This window comes from Alexandromys fortis, unplaced genomic scaffold (genome assembly GCF_014885135.2).
Source record: "Alexandromys fortis isolate MF-2015 unplaced genomic scaffold, M_Fortis_MF-2015_v1.1 scaffold_218, whole genome shotgun sequence".
NCBI classification, from domain to species: domain Eukaryota; kingdom Metazoa; phylum Chordata; class Mammalia; order Rodentia; family Cricetidae; genus Alexandromys; species Alexandromys fortis.
This window is the reverse complement of record NW_026068112.1, coordinates 2,005,771-2,020,101: the sequence shown is the minus strand read 5'-3', so window position 1 is coordinate 2,020,101 and position 14,331 is coordinate 2,005,771. Positions and strand designations below refer to the sequence as shown.

The following is a 14,331-nucleotide window of genomic DNA, read 5'->3' as shown; positions in this document are numbered from 1 at the left end:
AGAATTTGTATTCTACCCCTGAGACTGACATCACTGATGTCAGGGGAAAGGAGGTGGGAGTGGGGATGGGGGGTGTGGAGGGGGGGGGAGGTTTTTGTTGAGGAGAGCGCGGCCGGAGAGCAGAGCTCCGGGACCCAGGTGACCGGGAAAGAAGGCAGCCCTAGTGTCGGAAGTAGCCGGCAGCGGTCCAGGCCGGGGAACCATCCAGGGTGGGGGTGGGAGGGGGGTCGAGGGAGAACCCGAAGGGGGCAGGGCAGAAGGGACCCCCGGAACCCTGCCGCCATCAGAGATCAAGTATTTGGCATCAGGGATCTTCGGACCCAGCAGAAGGATCAGCCACAAGGGAGGTGTCCTCCCTAGGAAGCCAACGAGAGAGTCACCTCTCCCACATCAGGAGCAGGGACCCCTCATGACGCCGCTGGCAACCATATCAGGCCCCTAGCCCCTCAGCCTCCTTCCGATCGCCCTCCTCTTACTCTTTCCTCGTCTCTTGTGGCATTTGTGCCTTTACTCCCGCCCTCTGCGCTCCAGCGCTCCTGTTACCACCCAAACGCCCCAGGGCTTAGCTGCCCTGACCCCCATCCTGGGATATTTGCCAGATCTCTGGGAGGGAGATCATTTGTTTGGGCTATGCCCCCTGGTGGCCTGACAGTATCTGCCTAGACCCCTGACCCCTAGCCCTCAACTCCCCAGTCCTCCTTTGTGTGAAGAGCCCTCCTCTGATCAGCACTGTGGTTGGGGGCCAAAGGGAAAGCCGGCCCTGCTGGGCCCCTGGGCCCCACCACCTGCCTCCTTGTTGGGCAGCTTCCCTTGTCTTTGGGCCTCTCCCTGCTCCCCCCCTGGCCCCTCCTCCTGGGCCGCCCCAATGAAGGAGCCGGATGCCATCAAGCTGTTTGTGGGGCAGATCCCGAGGCATCTGGAGGAAAAGGACCTGAAGCCCATCTTCGAGCAGTTTGGTCGGATCTTCGAGCTGACTGTCATCAAGGACAAGTACACCGGGCTGCACAAGGGTGAGGGGTCAAGCCAGGCTGGAGAGGAGGCAGCAAGGATGGAGGAAACCGGAGGGATTGAATGGCTGGGAAGGAATGATTTGGAAGCAGAGTTCAGGGGCTGGGGACTGGATGGAGAAGTTGAATGAGAACTCAGTTGAGTGACAGGGACTTTGGGGTGGAAAACTAAGGAGAACTGTACTTAGAGATGGAGAAGGGTGCTGATGGCATGGAAGGAACTCCAGAAGGACCGGAGGGACAAGTTTGAGGAGAGAGGACCGATACTGACAATGTGAGTAGCCACAGATGATGTTGTAACGGCCAGCCAGGTGTTCAACCTAGAAAGAGTGGGGTATAGCCAAGCCAGGGCAGCGCAGGACGAAAGTGACGAGCAGAGGAGAGGGACGTGGGGAAGAGAGACTGGACAAGGTTTGCAGGACTTAGGAAGTTATTAGGAAAATGCTCCTCAGGGCTCTCCAAGAGCTGCACTGCTAAACGGGGCTGGTCTGGGATCAGCACTTGGAGAGCTCCAGATATGCTGGGAACCCGGGCCACACCACCTCCCCGCTCTCTGGGCTCAGGAAAAAGCACTTCCGGCTGCTGCTTTCCTCTTCCATCTCTATGCGCAGCCTGCACCTGCCTCTGGTGGAGTCTGGGAGACCTGAGAAGTAGGGGAAATGGAAGAGGAGAGGGTGATGATGACCAAGATGGAGGGAAGAAGGGGAGAGAGAGGAAAGAGGAGGAGAAAGGGGGAGGGAAAGAGAGAGAGAGCCCCACATTGCCCTACCTGCTTGGAAATCACAGCTCTTCCTGTCCCAGTCCCGTCTCTCAACACATCAAATGCTCTCCCTCCTGTGTCCCTCACCTCAGGTCTCTGCTCCAGAAAAGGGTATAATTTTTATCCCTCTGGGATGCCTCCCCAACCCAGCCGGCAGAGATGGCAAGAAGGGGAAACGCCTTCCCCATCCTCAGTCTCCTGGGGAAACCCTAGCAAGGGGAAACTGGGGACTCACCCCAACCCTGCCTCTCCACCTGTGTCTCCTCAGGATGTGCCTTCCTGACATACTGTGCCCGCGATTCAGCCCTGAAGGCCCAGAGTGCCCTGCACGAACAGAAGACTCTCCCAGGGGTGAGTTCTGCGCTCTGCAGGGTCAGGGGGCTGAGAAGAGTCTCGGGAGTGGCAGGGGACCTACAGCCCTCCCAGGACACTGAGCTGTTTTCTCTTGTCATCAGTGGGAAACCCTTCTAGCATCCTTTCCTTCTGTAGATGTGTGGAAAAGAAGGATTCCTGGAGTAGATGGGACCTTTTCTGAGGGGTGCATGCCGCCCCTCCCCCACACCTCAGTCCGTCCCCAGGCCACGCTAGAGGGAGGACCTAGCTGTATGGGAGGCATGCACAGTAGACTGGACACCTGTGTCAGAGGGAGCGCGAGGCGCCCAGGCACTCTTTTGTGGTACTGGATAAGGCAGGCTGGGTGGCTGTGAGAGGGGGGAGGGGTGCTTCCCTGAGAACAGGCAGCTGGGCTTCTGAGACCATGCAGGCTCCCTTCCTGTCTCCCAGGAAGAAATCCAAACAGAGCCACAGGGCATCAAAGCGGAGCAGGGTCTGAGGCGGACAAGAGTTTGGGGACAGCAGGCAAGGGGAGAGCTGAGGTGAGCTTGAAAGACCCCGCCAAGTGCCCCGGGAGGTCAGGGAAGCAGAGGTGACTCTGAGGTGGCTTCCCTCTTGCAAAGTTACATTTCTTTGTCTCTTGAGCCAGCCTCCTACCAGCCTGGGCTGGTAACCTCTAGAAGCTTCCCCCTCCTCCCCAAGCTCCTTTGCCCGTCTCTCTGCTCTTGGCTCTCAGACTGTGAGTACCAGGTAGCCTTTCCTGAAGCCTCATTGCCCACGGCAAACCTTGGCTCAGCACTGTCTGGGGGTTGGAGACATTTGTCCTAGCCTCCATGCCTTCCCCACGTGGGACAGAACATGGTACTGACTGACCATCCTGAAAGGAAACAAAACAGATGGGGTGGGGATATAGAAAATAGAACTGCTTATACCTCCCCCGACTTCAAACTTTCTGGAGGTCCCCTCTAGCCCTCCCCACCATTTTATCCCAACCAACAGGAACCGCCACTGCCCAGAGTGGAGGGTTGGTTCATGCTAGGTGCATGCTAGCCAGCTGGCCAAGGGAGAGAGAGAGAGAGAGAGAGAGAGAGAGAGAGAGAGAGAGAGAGAGAGCATGTTCATATGCATGCACAAATGAGCACCTTAAAGGCCAGGTGAGGGGTACATGCGAACGGCTGAGTTCCAACTTTCCCTTCTTTTCCTCTCTGGAGGGCCCCCACAAATCAGTTTTTACCTCCACTGCTGTGAGTTTCCTGTTCCGCATTTCAGAGCTCCTGCAGGAACTGGAGGGTCAGCGGAAGGAGACCAAAAAAGGCCAGAGAAGGAACTTGGATGACTGACAGTGTGGGCCGGGCAGGCGCCCCAAAGGCAGAGTACCAGCTAGGGATAGCTCCCCTGTATCTGGTCCCCTCCCATTGCCTCTGAAGCTCAGACAAAACTCTGTCTTGGATAAGACACCGCCTGCCTTTCCTGAAATCACAGTGGGCTGGGCACAGGAGTGGGGGAAGGCCCCTGTCAAGAATGCTCCTCTCGCTATGCTCCAGGCCTCCCAGGTGACACAAAGTTCCCACGGTGGCCTTTGCCACAGTTGACAGAATCCAGAGGGACTGATAGAGTTTCTAATAGGAAATGAGGGGTTCCGTTCTTCCAGGAGAATCACATGCTAAGGGGTTGAGAAAGCTGGCACAGGGCAGGCAAGGGAGAAACCCCTGGAGAAACCTCATCCTGCCGTTTGCCCCGTCAGGTGTGTGTGTGTGTGTGTGTGTGTGTGTGTGTGTGTGTGTGTACACGGTGTCAGACAATACACAGTTCTGTCAGTAACTTTTTGTTCCTGTCTCCAAGTCCTCCTGCAAAGTGTAAATATTTTAACGAGGACACTTTAACCTGCTTCCTGCTCCCCGTCTTCGTCTCCCAGAACCTAGAAGGCACTACCATATTGAGATGTTTCAGGCACGTCTGTGGCTGTTGAGCCTGTTCTCTCTTCTCTCCAGGAAGAGTTCCCAAGGTGGCTCTGTCCCAGGTTTCTGGATCCATTCTGAGCAGGGTGTGGCCTCTGGGAAGTCGCTTGTGGGTTGCCTCTGCCTGGCTGATTCTTTCCTGTCGGTTCTGGAGATGTAGGCATTCCCATCAGCTTGAGGCCGCGAGGGTGGGCTCTGGGGCACCAGGAACTGTGGAGCCCAGAGTGGCAGGGCTCCTGGTCTGCACCCTCAAGAGAATTAGATTTTGAGGAAGAGCGAGCTCTTTTTGGAGGTGGGAGCTTGACTGTTTATGAGAGGGATGGACTGAACAGTGGTTCTGTTAGGGAAAGCGGCTCAGAGCACCTTGGCGGGAGGAGTGTCGATAGCCTCTCCTTCTTTGGGAGGCCCCTGGGAGGGCTTATCACCTGGTGGGTGGTAACCAGGGAAAGGCGCCTGGCTGGTTGCCGAGTAAACACAGCGCAGCTGGACTCAGGGGAGGGGGCAGGTGTGCCCAGGCAAGCTAACAAAACTGAGCTTCCCGCAGGAAGTGCCAGGCCAGGAAGGAGTGGGACTGGAAATGCGCACTGGGAGTGCTGAGGAGTCCTCTGTGGGGGTGTTGTGGGGGGTTTGTCCACACTGGTCTGCACGGTAATCTCTGCGAGGATGGACACCAGCCATGGGTATTTACTGACGTGCTATCTTTGTGCTGGAAGCCTGGGCAGGCACGACATCATTCCTCTCCCAGGGTCTCAGTCTCTGAGAGAACAGCAACTTCCCTAGAGACTTGTCGGAAAGGGCCTAGTGCCAATCCTAAGAATGTCCATGCTGTGGCCCTGACTGCTGGACTGTCTCCACATCTTGACAGGGGATGTGAAGTAGCTGCTGTGGGGCCTGTGAGAGAATCTCCTGTTTTGGTTACAGTACAGAAGAGGTGACTGACCATAAGTCTCTAGCCCACAGACCTCCCCTATCTCTCTCTCTCTCTCTCTCTCTCTCTCTCTCTCTCTCTCTCTCTCTCTCTCTCTCTCTCTCTCTCTCTCTCTCCTGCTCTCTCTCTCTCTCTCTCTCTCTCTCTCTCTCCTGAGGAGATTGAGTCTCTCTCTGGATAATCCCAGATTGGTAGGAGGTAAAATCTGGGGGGAGGGCAGATTGGCAGGAGGATTTATGAGACTGTGACCCTCCCACCCCCCACCAGCTGCTCATAGACCCAGAGATTTGGGGGAGGGAGGCTGGGGCAGGAATATCATTGAAGATGAGTCTTAGGTTTGATCTGAACACCTGGCTGGCAGAGTCCGGCCAGGAGCTGTATTTTTGTATTTCTCCTTGTTAATTCCAATCACTCAAGGTCTCCAAATGCTAGAGGGCCAAAGGTAAGGAGCCCCTGGCTACAGAATGCCTGGTCTGTCTTCTTGAGGAAGTTGAAGCCCAGTGGAGAGAAATGACTTAGCCATGGCTCCTAGCGAAAGGCAGGGCTCCTAGGACCTAGGTCTCCTCGTTAAATGACTTTCGTTAGCCTACCCTTAGCTTCACTCTTAGCAGACTGTCCCGCCACCACGTGAGTGAGGGTACCGGGTGTGACCCTAGCAGTCAAAGTCCTCACTAGTGACAGAAATTCAGCGCTGAATCCTGAACGCTTTCGCTTCCCAGCCGCCACCACGCTCGCCATCTTGGTTAAGGAAATCAACCTGTGGGAGTTTCCCAAGTCCACTCACCAAACAAGACAAGGGGAATAGAAGTAGGAATTTTTCTACCCTCACTGAACAAAGGGTGGTACTGTGGGTGTCAGGGAGAAGGTAGCGCTCTGGGGTACCAGGGAGCCAGGGAGGATTAAAGGGAGCACAGAGCCTCCGCTCAGTCATCGCTTTCTCAGCTCTTCGACCATGGATTGGTTCTGGAGGAGAAAACAGGAGACCGAGCAGTGTGGCCCTTGCAGGGCTCACTCCACTCACCTCCCTCCCTCCAGGACCAGGAAGCTTTCCTGGGCCCCTCCCCCACCTCCCAGCCCCTCCCCAATCCTCCACCCCCAGCATACCCTGTTCCCACCCCCCCTCCAGTCCTTCTCTGGGTGTGTGTGGAGAAGCAGAAGTGATGACATCACCACGGTCGCCAGGGCGACGGGGACGGATAAATCAGGCTGAGTGGGCGGTTGCCATGGTGCGCATTCTCCCGTTGCCACGGAGACTGGGCATCTGCTCCCTTTGTGCTGCCCGAGTGCCTTCCCCCTGGGGTCAAGGGGTGTAGGGGAGCAGAAAGAGAGGCAGACACACCTCCAGTGGTTAGAAGGAATTCTAGGCCTCTGTGGGGGTCTCCCTCATCCTTCCTTGGGGGTTCTCCATGGGATAGCCCCTGTCTGCTCCACTTTGCAGATGAGGGCAGCTTTGGTTGACCAGGCCCTTGGCTGAGCTCTGACTTCAGAGCTGGGTCCTATGAACTGGCATTTCTCACCTAAGAGAGCAACACCTATGGTGGTGGCCCAGGCCTTCTGAGGCCAACCTGAGCCCAGAGCTGCACCCCATGAGCCATCTTCCAACACATTCCCTCTCCTCAGTACCTTTAATCCTTTCAGGTCTGAATCCTAGACAAGCCCTGCCCTTTCCTTCCCACCATCTTAGAGGGCTGAGGCAACTTTGTTCCTGTCAGTCTCTGGCCATCTCAGCTGGGGAGGGCTCTTGGATGTTCCAAGGAGGTCCTGCCAGCTTCCTTCTTTTCTCTCCGATAGATGAACAGGCCGATCCAGGTCAAGCCAGCCGACAGCGAGAGTCGAGGAGGTAGGTTCTACAACTTTGGATTCAGCCCCTTTCCTCTTATCCCCAGGCCCAGGGTTTGAGAGAGATGAATGGTGGCCCTTCCTAAGGAAGGAAGGCTGATGGTACTGGAGAATTGTCTCAGGCTGGGGTTAAGGGATGGGCGAGTGTGTGGTAGGAGGTGAAATCTGACCCCTTCACAAAGATGACAAAAATGAGGCCAAGGTTCAAGTCCTTTCTTGACCTGAGATGAGAGTACTGCTCATTACTAAATCCCAATTTTCAGCTACCACTCCTTTACACCTAGAGATATTGTCCCCCAGGACGGGGGAAGTTTTGTCAGGAGCAACAGGTACACATAGAAGGTGAAAGGCTGGGAGAGTGGTCAGGGGGTCTGAACATTACTCCCCTCCCATGCCCCGCCCCCAGAAGACCGGAAGCTCTTTGTGGGGATGCTAGGAAAGCAGCAGACAGATGAGGACGTCCGGAAGATGTTTGAACCATTTGGGACCATAGACGAGTGCACTGTGCTTCGGGGGCCAGATGGGACCAGCAAAGGTAGCCCTCCCACGGCTCCCCTTGTCCACGGAACCCCAGAGGATGCCCTCATGTGAGGTATGCCCAGAGGTAGGCATTTACCCTCTTCTTCACCCCAATGTTCGTTCACCACAGGCTGTGCCTTCGTGAAGTTCCAGACCCATGCCGAGGCCCAAGCAGCCATCAACACCCTTCACAGCAGCCGGACCCTGCCGGTGAGCCCCACTCCCCACCCACCAGGCCCTAGCATAGAGCAAGATTCTATTTAAGATAGGACTTCTGATTTATTATTTTTAAGTTTTTGCAAAAGAATCAATGAATTAAATATTACCTCCTATACCTACTCTTCTCCAGTCCGAATTCTCTTACTCTCCTCCAGCCTCCTCTGTTTCTCAGTCTTATCTCCCATCTCTTCTCTACCCTCCCCTGCCCCCCACCTCGCTCCCTGGGGTGTCAGCCTTGCTTAGAGGCCCCACCTGCCCAGCACACACTGATACTGCTGCTCCTGAATGTTAGCCTTGGGTCACTTGAGTGCTAGCCGGAACCTAACTAGGTGCTTCCAAAAGATGTGGGGCTTCCCACAACTCAAGGCTCTCTAGCAGAGGCAGCGTGGGCATCAGACAGGAAGAGGACTCAGCATCTGATAGAACTGAACCCTGGGCCCTTCAGCTCAGAGAGTCTAGGACTCTGTGATAATCCTTGCAAACATCCCAATTGAAATTCGATTTGGCTCAGGCTAGCATGAAAGTGTGGAGAGGCATCACCAAGCCACCGAGCGCTCCCTGAGACCTGGGGAGTGGGGCTGGAGTCTCGGCAGGGAGATGATGCAGCTGGCAGACTAACACTCCCCACAGCTAATCCACTATGGGCGCTGTCCTCTTCATCCCCACAGACCCGTCCAGTCTGAGCATTTAACTTCACACTCCTCAATTCTATCTAGCCTTTTACAAACCCAGTGCAGGGAGACGGTGGGATTAGGATCCCATTTGGACTGGGCATTGTGACGGCTGTGCTCCCAAAGAGGCCTACGACCAGGTGCTGAGGCCCTAGGGAGCAGGCGTTGACTCTGCCTGTGACACATGGGCCTGTGCCCAGGGTGCCTCATCCAGCCTGGTGGTAAAGTTTGCTGACACAGAGAAGGAGCGAGGTCTCCGCCGAATGCAGCAGGTGGCTACCCAACTGGGCATGTTCAGCCCTATCGCCCTCCAGTTTGGAGCCTACAGCGCCTACACCCAGGCCGTAAGCATGCCCCCCCCCTCCATCCCCAAAACACCGAAGCAGGGCTCGGGAGGGAGGTGGACAGCAGTGCCGGGGGCCTGGCCCTACTCTCCTCTCCCCATCCCACAGCTGATGCAGCAGCAGGCAGCGCTGGTAGCAGCTCACAGTGCCTACCTCAGCCCTATGGCCACCATGGCTGCCGTACAGATGCAGCACATGGCTGCCATCAATGGCAATGGCATCATCGCCACCCCTATCACTCCATCCTCAGGTAAGGCCTATGCTGAGCAGCTAGGGCTAGGGAGAAACACAGCCAGGCACATAGCATGGTGGCTGTGAGCGGGGGGAAGCCACCAGCTCCAAGAGGTGCTGGGGTCAGAGAAGGGCCGCTTGCTCCACCCTGCCCCCAGTGTGCCAGCTCGTTCTCTGCATCTGTGTGCCTGTCTCTGCTCTGTCGCTATCATTTTCTCCTTCCTAGGAACCAGCACCCCTCCTGCCATTGCTGCCACGCCTGTCTCTGCCATCCCTGCTGCCTTGGGCGTCAACGGCTACAGCCCGGTGCCCACCCAGCCCGCAGGGCAGCCTGCCCCTGATGCTCTGTATCCCAACGGGGTTCACCCTTACCCAGGTGGGGCTCTTTGCCTGCCCACCTTGCTCCATCAGCCATCCTGGCCACCATTCCCTTGCTGGCAGCCATGACACACCTTCCCTCTCCAACCCCAGGGCTTAAGGTGCTTTTCTTGCTCTCTTCCTGGGCAGGAGTGCCCCTTGGGTTCTTTTCTTAGTGTTTTTGAGACAGGGTCTCTCTGTGCGGCCCAGGCTTTCCCAGAACTCATTATGTAGGCTAGGCTAGCTTGGAACTCACAAAGATCCGCCTGCCTCTGCCTTCCAAGTACTGGGATTAAAGTCATGTGCTACTCTACCTGGCATTCTTCGCGTTCTTGGCTAGGGCAGCTGAGACTGAGAGGTAGAGCGATTTGGCCGTGGTCAGTCATAGACCTGTCTGCGGACACTGGGCTCTTTCCCTTTTCCTACTGCCATAAGCATCTCCCCTTCTCATCTCACCCCTCACCCCTACCCCACGAGGCTCTGTTGGCTGAGAGGGAAGCTGGTGGGGTTCCCATCATGTCCCATCCCAGACCCACTCATGGCTTGTGGTGCTCCCTTCAGCCCAGAGCCCTGCTGCCCCTGTGGACCCTCTCCAGCAGGCCTATGCGGGAATGCAGCACTACACAGGTGAGGATGCGGGCCTGGGCCTGCGCATGCGCAGGGGGGTGGGACAGCGTGAGGAAAGCAGACCTAGAAACTATACACCTAAGCCTCCTTCGATGCTCTCTGCCAACCACGCCCTCAGGCTTTCCTGACAAGCTATGCCTGTGAAAGTGGATGCTTGAGGAAGCACCCCGGGACTTGATCCGAGGAAGCCCCTTCCCTGACACGCTCAGTCCTGTGGAGTCCACTGGACTGGGCTGGAGAGGGAGACAAGGCTGGCTGTGAGAGGTCGGGGAACCCCATTTGCTTTTCCTGTTTTCACTACTCTAGCAGCCTATCCTGCAGCCTACAGCCTGGTTGCACCTGCGTTCCCGCAGCCTCCAGCCCTGGTCGCCCAGCAGCCCCCACCACCACCTCAGCAACAACAGCAGCAGCAACAACAACAACAACAGCAACAGCAACAACGGGAAGGTGCCAGCCAGGGGCAGGGTCCTGATAGCTGTGAACCACCCATGTTGTGGGCTTGGGTACTCCCGATGGCTCTGCGCCAAACTCGGCTCTGGCCTTATGTGTGAGGATGGAAGGAATGGGGACCCCGGTCCCACATTGCCGGGGGCCTGGATCGGCAGCTACTCTCTGCAGCAGCCCGCCCCCACCTCTGATGGTCCAGTCTGCATTTCCCAGTCTCTGAGCTATCCCTTCTATCTCTGCTGCCACCCAGGCCCTGATGGCTGCAACATCTTCATCTACCACCTGCCCCAGGAGTTCACGGACTCAGAGATCCTCCAGATGTTTGTCCCTTTTGGTCACGTCATCTCAGCCAAAGTCTTTGTTGACCGGGCCACCAACCAGAGCAAATGTTTTGGTAAGAACATGATGATTCAAAAGACCCCATGGACATTTTTGTTTGAACTCTAACTTAGAACAAAGTTTGCCACATTCGGAGGCATTTAGGGTCTCAATGAGCTCAGCATTTGAAAGCCCGATTATACAAGACCACAAAAGAACCATTTCCAACACACCCACCAGCCCATACAGTTGCCATCCAAGCCCGGGCTCTTGTAAAAACATCATAGCTTCATCTTCCTCCTTAAGAACCAACCTTGGGGCTAGAGATGTAGCTGAGAACACTGAGCACGTGCAGTGGCATGAGATCCTATGTCCACATCACACACATGTACGCACACATGTACACATGCGTGTAGTAGCATGAGATCCTATGTTCACACACACACACACACATGCAAAGAACACTGGGAAACACATCCTAGATTGTGAATGGCTGGACTGGATTCACTCATTAAACCTATCACAAACCACTTCTCTCTGCCTCCTGTGTGTCAGGCAGGTCTCTAGGTTTTAGTTGCTCAGAGGGAGCAGGGTGGTGCTGGGAAACAAACAAGTAGCCCTGGCGCTACGGCTGGACAGCGCTGTGGGGCCAGGCCGGCCTTATGCCCTTCTCACCCCAGGCTTTGTGAGTTTCGACAATCCGGCCAGTGCCCAGGCTGCCATCCAGGCTATGAATGGCTTCCAGATTGGCATGAAGCGCCTCAAAGTCCAGCTAAAGCGGCCTAAGGATGCAAACAGGCCCTACTAAGGGCTTCAGGTGGGTGCTGCTTTGTCCTGTGACCTCATCTCCAGACTCCACACACTGGGGCTAGACCCCTTAAATGAACCCCCCACCCTTCTTCCACTACCGACCCTCCATGATGCTGAGCAAAAGAAAGTGGGATCTGGGCCACTCCCTCAGCTACTAAGTCATTTGTGTCTCCTGCAAGCACGCACACACATACACACCCATGCGTGAGCACATGTGCACACAAACACACCACCCCAGGGAGAGCCAAGTCTACACCTGTGTCTGCTCCCAGAGTTTCCCACAGAACCTGGTCTTGTTTGTCTGGTCAGTGTCTGTGTGTCTGTGTCTTTCTCTTTTCTGGTTTTCCTTTGGGTTGGATGTAATTAGTGAAGTAGGTTTGGGGGGGCCAGGAGGCTGCTTTAGAGAACTGGAGGGTCACAGAGCCTCTTGGCTCGGAAACCTTGTCTCCCAAGAAGTGGGGACACTCAGGTCCTGTTGCCTGTTGCCCTAACTGCAGGTGATTTTCCCAGGGCAATGGACTCTGGGGCAGAACACAATACAGATGGGAGTGGGCGTGGCTTGGCTTAGTGGAGAAAGTGGAATAGCACCGACCTGGGATTTGTACTGAGTAGGGCCCCTCCACCCCAGTGAGGCTGCCTTCAGACTTGGGGCACAGAGCTGTGAACCCTGGCTACTTTTAATTTGTTTAATCTCCTTTGGACCAAACCTTGAAAAAAATCACAACCCAAGAACAATACCCACATTTCTGTTTCTCCCCTTTCCCCCCAATCCTGGCTGCTTAACTCCCCCCACCCTGGGGGCCCCCAGCCCAGGGTCCGTGTCCATTGTCGGCTGAAGCCCCCATCCCGGACCCCTGCTCCGGGCCCCTGTAAGTTGCATGGAACGAGCGTGTTGTCTTTGGAGCCAATTGTTTGTTATCTGGGGAGGGGCTGTGGAGGGAAGCGCCCCCCCAGCCCAGGTTCAGGGCCGGGGGCAGCTCGCGGGATGTGCTTGGTCAACAGTGGTTGGTGACTGTGGTTTGTGGTCTGTGCATTTTTCTCTTGCTTCCTTTGTTCCTTTCCAAAAAGGAATGAGAACAGTACCTTAGGGCTAGGAGTGGTGTCACTCCATCCCTAAGCCCCTCCTGGGTCACCCCAGTCTCTGCGGATGCTCCCCTCTCCAGGTGTCTGTCTTGTCCGTGCACCCTCTTCTCCTTCCTTCTAGTTATCTCTGCCTGCCTGTTTGTCTCATTCCTTTGCCGCTCTCCCTCTAGCTCTGTCCTGGTCTTTCTTCCTAATAGCTTCAGCTTCTGTTTCGTTCCACCCTTTCTTCCCCATTTCTCTCTCCCTGCTCTATGCCCTCATAGCTGGAGGGATGGGGGAGGTGAGTGGATGGTTCTGTTGGGACATGGCCTTTCGGATGGCCTGCCTTTCTCAAGTAGCCCCATCATAGGTGCCATCCCTCCCTGCCACCACCCGCCCCCTTCCCGGAACCCATGACCAGTATCAGCCATCTTCCCTGTGCGTCACCCAGATTTCCTTTCTTCACAGGTCTGGAGATACCAGAGGAAGGGCACTCTCTTCCCATGACTGGCCCGGCCTTCTCTGCACATCTGCCCTGGGCCTTGATTGGACTCTGGGGCAAAAGCTGCTTCATGGCCCTAAGGGTCCAGGACCTGGCTCACTCCCACCACCTTGCCTCTCTGAAGGGCCATGGTTTTGCTTCCCTGGCTCCAAGAGCCTATTTCCTCCCCAGTGCCCTTTTGGCCTTTGTGAGGAAGCAAGGAATAGGCTTGAAGGCCCAGGGGTATCTGCCTTCTGCTAAGGCTCCGGAGTCGGGCCTCTGCACCCACCGTTCGCACTTGTCTCCCCTTAGTGGGCCTGGAGTAGCTGTGCCCCCCTGAGGGCAGCCAGGCATCCGCTCTCCGAAGCTTTCTCACCCCAGCCTCCTCCCCACTGTAGGGGCTTCTCAGAAGCTAGCTCTCACTTCTCCCTCCACCCTCAGCTAGAGGTAGGATATCTCCAAATCCCAGGCTCCTAGCCCTAGCACTCATTGCCTCCCCCAAGAGCCCCTCAAAGGAGGGTGTGGGGGAGCCCTGAGGGCTGCCTCTCTGCCAGCCAGTCAGAGACCCTCCTTTCATGAGGAAAAGACCTTCCCTGAATCCCTAAAATGTTTACAGTCTCTGCTGGCCTCCATGTGAGTACCAGGACCACCAGGGCCTCACCCAGCTCAACCAGCCAGGCGCTGCCACCCTCTTTCTGAGAGTTTAGACAATGTTGCCCTTGGATTTTTTTTTTCTCTCTCTCTTGATTTCTCCCTTTGTTTTGGGGGTAATTGGGTATTTGGGAGGAAGGGTGTGGGGAGGGGTTAAAGGGGTTTATTACCTGATCATTTTCTTTAGGAAGAAGTTTTAGGGAAAAGAACACGGGTGGGGGTGGGATGGTAGCGGGCGAGAAGGGGAGTCAATTTCTGACACTCTATGCTTTACTTATTTATTTATTCAGTTTTACTTTTGAAAAGTTGGTCTTTTCTGTCTAAATAAAGAAAGAAGTTTAAAAGCACCCAATATGAGTCTTGGAAGGTTGAGAGTAGAGCGTTCAAAATGGGGGGGGGGGGGGGGAAGGAGATTAGGGTTAGGGAGACAGAACTTTGAGGAAGGTCAAGCCCTTGTTTTGGTCAAGCCTTGCTCATACCTTCACTCATCTTTGGGGGCTTGATTCTAGAATGCTGTTCAGAGTCAAGCACAGCGGAAGGACCTGCAGGAGTGTACTGGTCAGCAGGCCTCTCTGAAGGTTGGGGTCTTGTTTCCGGTGACACTAGGAGCTGGCTAACACTACCATTGCTGTGTGCGTGTGGTCTCGTACTGACCCTTTGCGTTCATTCCTTATTCTCCAGCAGCCCTATGGGCAGGAGGTAATTAGCAACAGGCAGGGAAGATGCTTGGAAGGGTAGCTCCTTTCCCCAGAGTCACAATGCCAGAAAA

At 55.6% G+C, this 14,331-nt stretch overlaps 1 protein-coding gene across 2 annotated transcripts; it reads left to right on the top strand.

The window, feature by feature from the left end:
• Positions 1-476: 476 nt before the first annotated feature.
• LOC126489943 (CUGBP Elav-like family member 3) lies at positions 477-13,862 on the top strand. 2 transcript variants are annotated; one of them, XM_050124558.1, is made up of 13 exons: positions 477-1,010; positions 2,036-2,118; positions 6,778-6,826; positions 7,232-7,360; positions 7,475-7,554; positions 8,435-8,578; positions 8,687-8,828; positions 9,036-9,185; positions 9,728-9,793; positions 10,100-10,240; positions 10,491-10,634; positions 11,239-11,375; positions 12,899-13,862. In XM_050124558.1, exons 1-12 carry the CDS (start codon positions 866-868, stop codon positions 11,364-11,366), a joined length of 1,401 nt encoding a protein of 466 aa, XP_049980515.1. In that variant the 5' UTR covers positions 477-865; the 3' UTR covers positions 11,367-11,375; positions 12,899-13,862. The 2 variants fall into 2 exon arrangements, with proteins under 2 accessions (XP_049980515.1, XP_049980516.1); XM_050124559.1 differs by lacking the exon at positions 9,036-9,185.
• The last annotated feature ends 469 nt before the right edge of the window (positions 13,863-14,331 follow it).

Excerpts from the sequence above, each read along its gene's own strand:
- LOC126489943 (XM_050124558.1), top strand. The coding sequence starts at position 866 with ATGAAGGAGCCGGATGCCATCAAGCTGTTTGTGGGGCAGATCCCGAGG. Across the intron at positions 7,555-8,434 it reads ACAGCAGCCGGACCCTGCCG|GGTGCCTCATCCAGCCTGGT; the intron begins GTGAGCCCCACT and ends GCCTGTGCCCAG. Across the intron at positions 9,794-10,099 it reads GGGAATGCAGCACTACACAG|CAGCCTATCCTGCAGCCTAC; the intron begins GTGAGGATGCGG and ends TCACTACTCTAG.